This window comes from Sceloporus undulatus, chromosome 9 (genome assembly GCF_019175285.1).
Source record: "Sceloporus undulatus isolate JIND9_A2432 ecotype Alabama chromosome 9, SceUnd_v1.1, whole genome shotgun sequence".
Lineage (NCBI taxonomy): Eukaryota > Metazoa > Chordata > Lepidosauria > Squamata > Phrynosomatidae > Sceloporus > Sceloporus undulatus.
Genome location: NC_056530.1, coordinates 32876745 through 32887586, shown reverse-complemented (window position 1 = coordinate 32887586; position 10842 = coordinate 32876745). Strand labels below are relative to the sequence as shown.

The window sequence follows — 10842 nt, the reverse complement described above, 5'->3', positions numbered from 1 at the left end:
GCCCAAGATGGCGGCGTCGGGAAGCGAGGGCGGGCCTTTGTAGCAGAAACCAATGAGAGGCCTCGGGCGGGGCTAAGGGCGGGGGGCGTGGTCAGTGAGGACCCAAGATGGCGGCGTCTGCGGCTTCTGTGAGGAGGTGAGGCGAAAGGGAGCGGGGCCGTTAAGGCGGAATGCGGGCCCGCCGCCTGTCCCCTCAGCCCCAGCTCTCCTCCCTTCGCCCTCCGCGTCCCCAACTCGGCGTTCGCGGTGGCTTCTTGTTCTCTAGCGCCGCCTTTCCTTCCGCTCCGGGCCCCACAAGAAACTCCAACTCCCAGAATTCCATAGCCTCGAGTCAGACAGCAAGTTTAAAGCGGTACCAAACCGGTTTATTTTTCCAGTGTGGATGCGGCCTGCGTTTCTGGATTCACCAGCCTCTTCTCAGACTTTTCCAGGAGGCTGCATCCACGCCTCAGAAAGAATCCGGTTTGACGCCACTTTAGCTGACGTGGTTCCATGCTGTGGAATTCTGGGAACTGCAGTTGGTTGTGGCACCAGTGATTGTCGTCGTTGTGGTTCTAGGCTGCATCAGTAGAAATGTAGTGTCTAGATCAATGGGAGTAACAGTGCCACTCTGTTCTGCTTTGGTCAGGCCTTGTGTCCAGTTCTGGGCACCGCAATTCCAAAGGGATGTTGAGAAGCTGGAGTGTGTCCAGACTCCAGAGGAGGGTGGCCGAAATGGAGACAAGTCTAGAAACCAGCAAGCCCTATGAGGAGAGACTTAGGGAACTGGGGGTGTTCAGCCTGGAGAAGAGAAGGTTAAGCGGGGATATCAGAGCCCTGTTTGAATATTTGAAGGGATGTCATATTGAGGAGGGAGCAAGCTTGTTTTCTGCTGCTCCAGAGAATAGGACCCAGAGCAATGGATGGAAGCCACAGGAAAAGAGATTCCATCTAAACATTAGGAAGAACTTCCTGAGAGTAAGAGCTATTTGACCATGGAAGATACTGCCTGGGGATATATTGGAGTCTCCTACTTTACAGGCTTTTAAACAGAGGCTGGTTGGTCATCTGTTGGGAGTGCTTGGATCGTGAGTTCCTGCGTGGAAGAACGGGGTTGCACTGGATGGCAAGAAAAACCCAAGTCTTAGGGTCACCTTCAGTGGGGAAAAAGGCACGCAAGTCACACTCTCTCAGCCTCAGGGACAGCCATAGCAAAATCTCCTCTGGAGAAATCTTGACAAATAAAACCCAGGCCCTTAGGGTCGCCTTACTCTTCCAGCTCCATGATTTCTATGAAAGTGGTATCAAACTGGATTATTTTTACATGATCCAGGGCTTCCCCTCCTTTTCTTCACCATCTTCCCATCTCCTAAGAAGAGCCATGGTTGATCTGTGATTCAGAAACGAGTCTGCAGCCCTTTGCTCCGTCTCCGCTGCGCTTTGTACAATCTGCAGTCGCTACAAAGTTCAGCGCTGACTTCTTTATGTTTTTAACTATTGGATGTTCCTGAACACTATAATAATGTTTTAAAATAGTGCTTACATTTATGAGTGCTAGCAATGTTTTGTCTGAAAGCGAAAGATGCAGTTCTTAGATCCTGTGGGTTTTAGTTGCTTTAGGTTTCATGCTGTGCTTGCGTAGTTATGTGTGCTGATCCACAGATAATTTCTATAAACCCCTCGAAATCCTCCCCAGGTTTGTGGTTCTTGAAATGGGAGCATGGCATGTTAGCAATGATTTCTCTTGCTCTTGCCATTGCTCTTCCTTCTGTTCCTGTGTAGGAGCTGGGAAGACCATGCAACGGCAACCTCCATCAACCTTAGCCAGCATCACCGTTAGTTAACCAGCATGGAATTAGGAGTCCAAAGGCATGTGGGACACAACCGGTTCCCAACCATTTGGCTTCTCTCTCTCTTTCTTGTAATGGTTTATTGTTGAATATTCCAAACAATCCATCATACACATTAACATAAATCAGTCAGACAAATACAAATCATTCAGATTTCATCACATATATCACATCATTCTTAAAACTTTAACTTCTATCCTTTGACTTTCTTTTTCCTTTCCTTCTCCAACTTTCCCTTCCTCCCCTCTATTCCTCTCCCTTCTCCTTCTTCCTCGCTCCTTACTATTCTTTCTACCTCCTAGTCTCTAAATTCTCTTCTTAACCTATTCTTTCTAACCTTACTTATCCCTATCATCTATCGACTCTTTCTTCACTGACTTCTACCTTCTACTACAAACTAATACCTCTCTAATAAACCTAACCTTCTACCTAACTCTTTCTATACTTGATCTGGCCTGTCTCTTTCTCTCATTCTCTCTCTCACAAAGAGATATATAAAATGGTAAAAAATGATGGTTCCCTGTTCCAAGGAACTTGTAGGTTGTATTTTGAAAGACATGGACTGCAAAAGAAGGGAAGGATTTCATGTCCGTCACTGGAATTTTATAACCTGGTTATATCCAGCAATGGCAAGGACGGCCCATCAGAGACCTCTCACTTGTGGAGAGGTCTTCGATGGGCTGTCCTTGCCATTGCTGCATGGTTCCTGCAGTGTGCTTAGATACCTTATTGCAGCCTAGGCAGAATTATTGCTGACCTTTGTACTGGTAGTTGAAGAGATGTCTGCTCTTTGCTCCCTTCCTATGCAACAGTATTGGCATGGAGTGTGTATTGGAATATCCTTGGCATGCAAAGAGTACAACCTGGAAAAGCTGTGGGGGTTTTTTAATCAGTTATGGCTGGAGGATTCTGGAAGCTGTGGTCCAAAGTGGTAACATTTCCATATTGTGTAAAAGAGCTATAAACTGGGATATTCTGCATATACAAATCCTACAAGTTACCTTATATAAGAAATGTTCACAATCTCATTTAGAAGGTGCACAGAGCCTTTTGGTTGTGAAACCCTTGCTCATTTGTTGCCACGGCTTAGGAAAGAGACATACTTCAGTGACCAAATACATGTTTTTCATGTCCCATGTCTCACGTTTGATGCCTGCCGTGTCTAGCTGGGTCTGGAAAGGATCTGAAACCTGGGCTGCATCTGCACTGCAGAATTAATGCCGCTTGATACCGCTTCAACTACAATGGCTCAGTGCTGTGGAATTCCAGGATTTGTAATTTTGTGAAATATTTAGCCTTCTCTGTCAGAGAGCCCTTGTGCCACAACAAATTACACATCTTAGGGTTGCATAGGATGGAGCCATAACTGGTGAAGTGGTGTCCAACTGCATTAATTGTGAAACAATCCTGAATCACTCTGATTTTTGCCCAGCTTTTATTGCTGTAGTGGAGACAGTAAGTGTTCTGGAAGGAAACCATCGAGTTGTGAACACACTGCCTTGGAATTATTATTATTATTATTATTATTATTATTATTATTAAGCTTTATTTATATAGCGCTGTAAATTTACACAGCACTGTACATAAAATCATTTAATTAGACGGTTCCCTGCCTTCATGCTTACAATCTAAGAAGACACGACACAAAAGGAGAAGGGAATGGTTGAGGGGAAGGGGATCAGGTCCAGCATTCTTCTCTCCCTCTGAGGCCTAGACCAAGGCAGATGGACAGATGGAGGGCTCTGTATCTTAAGGATAGGCCTGATGGCATTGGCCCACCCTCTCTCCCCCTCACAGGCCAAGATGGAGTCAGATGCCTTGTGGGAAGGGTTCAGTTCCTTTAGTGAGACCGGATGGGAAGGCCTACCTTTCTCTTTCTGGTGAAATATGGTGAAATCTCCTTTGGAGGCTTTTAAACAAAGGCTGGATGACCATCTGTCAGGTGTGGTTTAATTGTGCATTCCTGCATGGCAGAGCGTTTGAGAGGATGACCCTTGTGATCTCTTCTAACTGTTTATGAATCATGTTGCAAATGAATTTGAGAGAGAGTGGTCATTTTTGGGTGCAGTTTTGGATGTGGATCCCATAGTTGGGCCTGTAATCATGCATGTATTTATTTATAGGTATGCTGATGGTCTCTCCTTTCCCTCTAACTCCAAAGGAGTTGATTTGGTACTAAACTGGTGTCTACTGTTGGTAACAGACTGCATAAGGGTAAACAAATTGAAATTTAATCCAGACAAGAAAGTGGTGTTCCTGGTCAGTCCAAAGGCAGATCATGGGATAGAGGTTTAACCTATATTGGTTACATTCTTCCTGAAATCTCAGGTTCATAATTTGAGTGTACTTCTAGACTTGGCCCTTATCTCGGATGTCCAGGTTTCAGTAATGGCCAGGAGTTTATTTGCATATTTCAGACTAGTGTGTCGGCTGTGTCCATTCTGGAGAAGTTACATCTGTCTATGATGACATATGCCTTAGTTACATATCATTTGGTACCTTTGTTGAAACAGCTTTACTGGCTATTGGTTCATTTCCAGCTCCAATTGGGCTGTTTGTTTTGAAAGAATATGAAAATTGTTTGTTGGAATGGACAAAATGACCTCTTAGCCCAGTTCAGGGATGTAGCCAAGGGGGGGGGGATCTTGGAGTCCGGACCCCCCCCCCTTCCATTAGAAAAATGAATGGCATGTACTGTTGCGCTGCCGCACCCAAGCCCCATTATAATGGTGGCACTTAGTCTGGACCCCCCCTTCCTAATATCCTGGCTACGTCCCTGCCCAGTTTCTAGATAGCTAGACTCTTCTTGATACTCACAATTGGTGCTGTCTTTGGTTGCTTCCATACAGCGGAAATTACATGAATATTAGCTCTGCTTGACTACTACCTCTAAATCTGCCTGGCCTTTTCTTTTGGTCAGCAGCCTTTGCAACATCATGCAGTAGTATAATCCATGAACTCATACATTGTCTGAAATGTCTTCATTCCCACTATTCCCAGGTTGGCCACTGCTGTTTGGCTCACTCTTTTCCTGACAGTCATCTCTGCTGTGGACAGAAGCAACTTCAAGACTTGTGACCAGAGTGCCTTTTGCAAGTAAGTTGTGGGTCTCCTGGCTGTAGAAGAGGAAAACTGAGGGAAAATAGGCTGGAGTGAATTTCTCTATCTCACTTCCCTGGAATAGTAATGAAGGACTGGGTAAAGTTCCTCTGTCCTAAAGTAGCATACTTTCTTCTTGCGAGTGAAGTATTTAATTGTATCTGTATCAATTGTGTAAACTGCCTTGAATCCCAGAGTGGGAAGAAGACAGGATATAAATTGATGATGATGTGTGGAGTTAGTCAAGCTGTTGTTTTCCGAAGATGGGGAAAGATGGCAGTGAAGATATGGCTAACTGTAATTTCCCTTGAACCCCAGACGCCAGCGGAATGTGAAGGCCAGAAGTTCTCCTTACAGGGCTTTACTGGACTCACTGCAACTCAGCCAAGATTCTTTGAAAATCCAGCTTGTCAATGAAATTAACAAGGTAAATTAAATGATTTTTATTAAATTTATTTCTCACTTTTTCAGCCTAAAATTGATCCTCAAGATAATCAACAGTAGTCAACTAAAGATAAATATAATTAAAATATAAAAACTGGTTTAAAATAGTTGAAGCACACTGGTAACAAAACAAGTGATATATTGCCCAGTTGCAGTTGTTATGTGCCTTTCAAATCGTTTCTGACTTGGTGATGCTAAGGCATCACAGGGTTTTCTTGGCAAGATTTGTTCAGAGAGGGTTTGCCTTTGTTTTTCTCTGAGGCTGAGAAAATGCGATTTGTTCCAAGATCATGCATTGATCCACCTGTTAATGCTCTTCGTTGGCAACCCAGTTTAAATTCTAAAGGCCTACCTGAAAAAGGTTTTTACCTGATGACAAAAGGACAACAGAAAGGGAGCCAGCATAAGGTTCCCTTGATAGAGACTCCCAGAATGAAACTCCAGTCAGCCCCAACAAGCACAGCTGACCAGGGTGATGACAGCTACACACAGTTAACATTTGAAGGACCACAATTCATCTTGACCATCCTCTCACCTTCTAGGTTCCTCTCCTCCTTGAGCTATATGGCTTGAAAGGGAATATGACCCGGATCCGAATCAATGAGTTGAATCCACTCAAACCTCGCTATGAGGTACCCGATGTGTTAGTCCAAGATCCACCCACCACCAGGTATGTGGCTGGAAGACCATAGATCCCAATGCATCTAGAAGTGTTTGAGTGGGTTGTATTGCAGTATGGGAGTTTGGTAAGACTCTTTTCTCCAGAGCTAGATGTTTCACAACATTCCTAGGAAGCCTTCCCTTCCCGTGTGGAGTTCAGTATGATGGAGAGGGAATAGGACTCAGGGTTCCAGGATTGTAGACCAATTAAAATTTGAACAATGTCATGTGCAAGGTATGTGATGCCAACAAAATAAGGCAGTGCATATGAAGGCTTTTAAAACTTATATAAAGAGGCTTTTAAAATTGTGCAGGTGGTGAGAAAAGCAGATGATTTTTGTTTTGTTTTTGAAATTATCTGCATCTGAACATTAATGCGCAGGCGCATACAAGTAAATGACAGAAAATTCAAGATTCAAGTGGAATTTTTGGCTCAGCTACAAGGTGTTATGTCCTTTTCTAGTTTAAAAGGCTCTAAAAAGGCTCAAATTCCTGGAGAAGGGGAGGTCTCTCGGTGGTTTCATTATAGTGGAGGAGGCACCGATTTTAAGAGCCATAATAAGCTAATACATCCAGAAGCAATCTACTACTTATGTGAATGTGCTAGGCAGCAACAGTGGAAGATCTGGACAAACACTGTAACTAGAAAAATTATTGGAAAGATTCAGAAAAATACTTCAGTTGTTCAGGAGTGAAAAGGAAGAATACAGGGTAGCCTGCCTAGTTTCTTGATATGTTCAGTTACAATTCTCACAGATGTTGAATGTTGTAATCCAACATATGCGCAGGAGGGTTTGCTGTAAGGAGAGTGCTGCCAGATTAGACTAGTTGTCCTATTTAGTTCAGCATCTATTACACAGTGATCAGCCAGACAACTCCAGAAAGCTGTTTGCTTCACCTAATCTACTCAGCCTAATTTGGTATTCAGAGGCATAAGGGTATTGAACCTGCAGGTCCACAGAGCCATCATTGCTAATATAGATTGCCTACTCTTCTATTTAATAAATGTCTAATCCATTATGCTAGTGGTAATCACCAAATATTGTGATACTGAGTTCCATATATTAACTTAGTGCCATGTGCAAAAAGGTACTTTTTTTTTGCTAGACTTGAATGTACTACCTGTCAGCTTCATTGGGCAATTTCATGTTCTAGATTTGCAGGACAAAGTGGCTCAGAAGGAAGCTCTCTACTCTATGACATGCATTCTTGTTTTTCATATTTTCCGTTAGTTGTGTAGGCGTTTTCCCCTCTGAACTAAGAAGTCCCAAATGAATGCATGCTCTTGGGTATACGTTGACTGAGAGTTCCTGCATGGCAGGGGATTGGACTGAGTGGCCCTTGTGGTCTCTTCCAACTCTAGCCAAGGCTAGGAAACCTGGGGCTGTCTACATGATATTAGAGTCCCAAACTCCAACAGCCAGCATGTCCAGTTCCCCACCCTTACATTAGCCATTCTAGTTAGTTGAAGGAAAGGCTAGAGGAATTCTGAAACCTTAGGTTGACTGGAAGGTGGAGGCATGGGTGACATGGAACCCTGAAATTTCTCCTGTAGGGCTGTCTCTTTGACAGAGTAGCAATGAAGATGTCCCCTTCAACACCCCACGCTTTGCGTCCTCAAAATTTTTTGTACTGTCTACTGATTTCAGCCGTGGTCTTTCTCCCACCCATACCCTTTTCTCATCCCCAAGATTGTCTGTGACAGGTCGTGATGATAACAGTGTGGAGTTGTCCCTGGGTGATGAGAGCCACAAGCTCATTTTGACTGCCAAACCCTTCCGTATGGACTTGCTGGAGGGCCGGGAGCTGGTGCTGAGTGTTAACTCCCGAGGGCTGCTGGTCTTTGAGCACCTGCGCCAGAAGAAGGACTCGTGAGTATGGGGGCAATCCATGTGGGGAGGAGTTTTTTCTTCCAGTTTAGACTGCCTTGCTGCTGAATTCCTCAAGTAGAAATCAGAAAAGGCAAGAGATCTTCTCAGGGAAAAGAATTCCACTAGTCAAGATGTGAGCCTGCTGCTTGTTGGGAAAATATAGGACTGTTTGGAGTAGCAATTATGGCTTTCAGAGGTTTAAGGTAGATGGTTGACTTAGTGAAATAGGGGCAGAGGGTGAGATGCTCCTTCTCCATTCACTTCCATTCCTTTTCTCTTTTTATGGGCCTGCCCTGTCCTTTCTGTACAGGAGGCCACTGTATACATAAGCTGAGGTCAGTAATTTTTGGGAAGTGATGATGATGTTTTCCTTTTGCTGCAGTCCTTTTTAATTCCTGTGAGAGACTACTGCTGTGAGTATAGTGACCAATGTAGCAAATAAGCTCTCCACATATGCCCACTCTATGGAAAGGGGTTTGAACAGAAACCCTTTGGCTGCAGCAATCTACTTCTCCACCAATTGAATTCTAGAAGGGGTGTCTTCCCAAAAGGGGCCAGTTTTCAGTTTCAGTCTCTCACCAACAGGTCATTGTAATCCATTTTGGTGTAAATTTTGTAAGGTAAGATATGTGAAGGCTTCCTTTGTTTTTCTCTCTGGGAGCCCATGGTTAGACTTTATTGTCCAGGTGGGTGTTGGAGAAAAGATAGGCCACACTCCCTCAATCTAGTGCCCTCCAAGCTGGTTGGACTACAACCAGTATCAGCTGGTCAACAGGTGTGCTCCCTGGAGATGATATGGAGGTTACCATATCATATATGGAGGTTACCAGGTTCCTGGAGTCTGGTGCAGAGAAAGCAGCAGGCTTTTTCTATGCATGGGTGGGTAAAGGGATGCTAATGTACCCAGTCTTACCATTGTTTCTACCCTACTTCCTAGACTAGTTGTTATCACAAAGCTGGGCTGGAGCAGGGCCAGAGTGGGGTTTGTGGCATCTGAGATTCCATGCACTGACTCTCATTGTGTTTTCTGTTTTTGTTGGTTTGTGCCTCCCCCTCCTGCTCGGCCCCCTCAGTTTCTCGGAAAAAGTTAGTAGCACGGTCGTTAGCATTTGGGATAGGATCAAGGACCTTTTCTCTAGGTAAATCTGCAGCTTCTGCTACCATTTCTCAAACCCTTTCCCCTGCTGCCTAGACAGTGACTGCTCTTCCCTGCCCATCTAAGTAGCTTGGGAATAATTGGTTTTCTTTTTATTCTTCCTCTTCTTTGTTTTGGGAGTTAAAGGGTTATAGGTGTCCTCACCCACCAAATCTACAAGATGCTACTCACTCTATTATTCCAGGACTTAAACTACAGAAAGTCTTTGTTGTTTGCTGTGCCAACAAGTCACGTCTGACATACAGCCACCCTAAAGTGAACCTGTCACAGGTTTTCTTGGCAAGATTTGTTCCGAGGGAATTAGTCATTGCCTTCCTCTGAGGCCAAGAGAGTGTTACTTGGCCAAGGTCATCCAGTCGTTTTCCATGACTCTTCTGTGTATGTGTGCAAAGTTGCAAACATATAGTTTCTCCTGTGTATAAAAAGAAGAACTGAAGGGGAAGGGCAGAAGAAGAAAAAAGAAAGAAATGTGGCAGCAGTTTTAAGAATATGTTTGCATGAGCCTTCATAGATATATAAACTGCATTCTTCAGATTCAGTACAGAGTGATAATAATCATGTAAAAAAAAAAAAAGATGCTTCCACACTTCTTTTTCTTTCCTCCCCTCTATCTTCCTTCCTCCTTTTAATGCTGCAAGGGACTAACATGGCTACTGCTTTGAAAAATACCTTGTGTATGTTTGCAAAATTGCATTTATTTTGGCACAGCATTGGGAACACCCAATTCAGTGTTAAGACAGTCTGGGCACAATTCACTAGTATAGTGTAGTGGTTTTAGTGTTGGACTAGGACTCTAGGTGACCAAGGTTCAAATCTTGCTAAACCATGGAAAGCAGCTTTGCAAACATACACTGGGTGACACTGGGCAAGTCATGCCTTCTCTGCCCTTGAGGAAGGCAATGGCAAACCACCTCCAAATAAATCTTGCCAAGAAAACCCTAGGTTGGGGGTCACCATAAGTCAGCGTCAACTTAAAAGTACATAACCACATCAGTTTGGTCCTTTTTATATCCGAGTGGAATAATGAAGCATAATGTTTAGCTTTTTCTTGTTTATTGTCATTGATTTTTCGCACTACCCCATCAGTGTTCATTGGATTGGGGAACCTGTGACCCTCCAGATGTTAAGAATATAGGAAGCTGGCTTATACTAAACAATCAGAGAACGCTGCCCTGTTTGGAGATGCCAGGAGTTGAGTCTGGGACCTTTTACATAATATATAGCTGTTCTGCCACTATAGATCATCCCCATGTTTGACTCCAGTTCCCATACTTTTCCATCAGCATGGAGAAATTGTAGGGGGGCAGCTTCTGGAGGACCATAGATTCCCCTGTCCTGCTGTTTGTGGTGCTTTGTGGTCTTAAATAGTTTGCATAGTCAAGCTTTCTTATTTCAGTGAGCCTGCAGACTTAAAACAGGTAGTGGAAAATAATTTGAGAGGGAAAATGTTGAGGGAAGGCTGATATCAATTGGAAGTGAGTACTGGGAGGGGAGAAGACATATTTTCAGTGATGGTATTTGATGCATTGATGGAATAACATACTTTCTGGATTTTGCTTGTGGGGGGTAGCCTGGCTTCTTTACACATCAGCCAATGTACACCCAAATTATTTTTCTATTTTAAAAAAGCACAGATGTAAAATTTATAGTGTGTTAATATGTTTGAAAAACTTGAAAAACTACAATTATCTGGGTACTTGGGAAATTAGGCCCTCAGCCTAATTTCAGAATCTGCCTGGAAATGTATCAGCTCTAGCAAGAGAGTTCTGTCCTTCACCCGAGG

At 43.8% G+C, this 10842-nt stretch overlaps 1 protein-coding gene across 2 annotated transcripts in view; it reads left to right on the top strand.

Annotated features, from left to right (window-relative positions):
- The first annotated feature begins 67 nt into the window (after positions 1 to 67).
- Positions 68 to 10842, top strand: part of GANAB (glucosidase II alpha subunit) — a 39365-nt gene continuing 28590 nt past the window's right edge. The window contains exons 1-6 of one of the 2 annotated variants that reach the window (XM_042440234.1): positions 68 to 136; positions 4830 to 4925; positions 5247 to 5355; positions 5915 to 6042; positions 7724 to 7903; positions 8977 to 9042. In XM_042440234.1, coding sequence (XP_042296168.1) covers positions 108 to 136; positions 4830 to 4925; positions 5247 to 5355; positions 5915 to 6042; positions 7724 to 7903; positions 8977 to 9042 — 608 coding nt within the window. In that variant the 5' untranslated portion in view covers positions 68 to 107. The remainder of the gene's footprint in view (positions 137 to 4829; positions 4926 to 5246; positions 5356 to 5914; positions 6043 to 7723; positions 7904 to 8976; positions 9043 to 10842) is intronic. The other variant, XM_042440235.1, reaches the window with a different exon arrangement.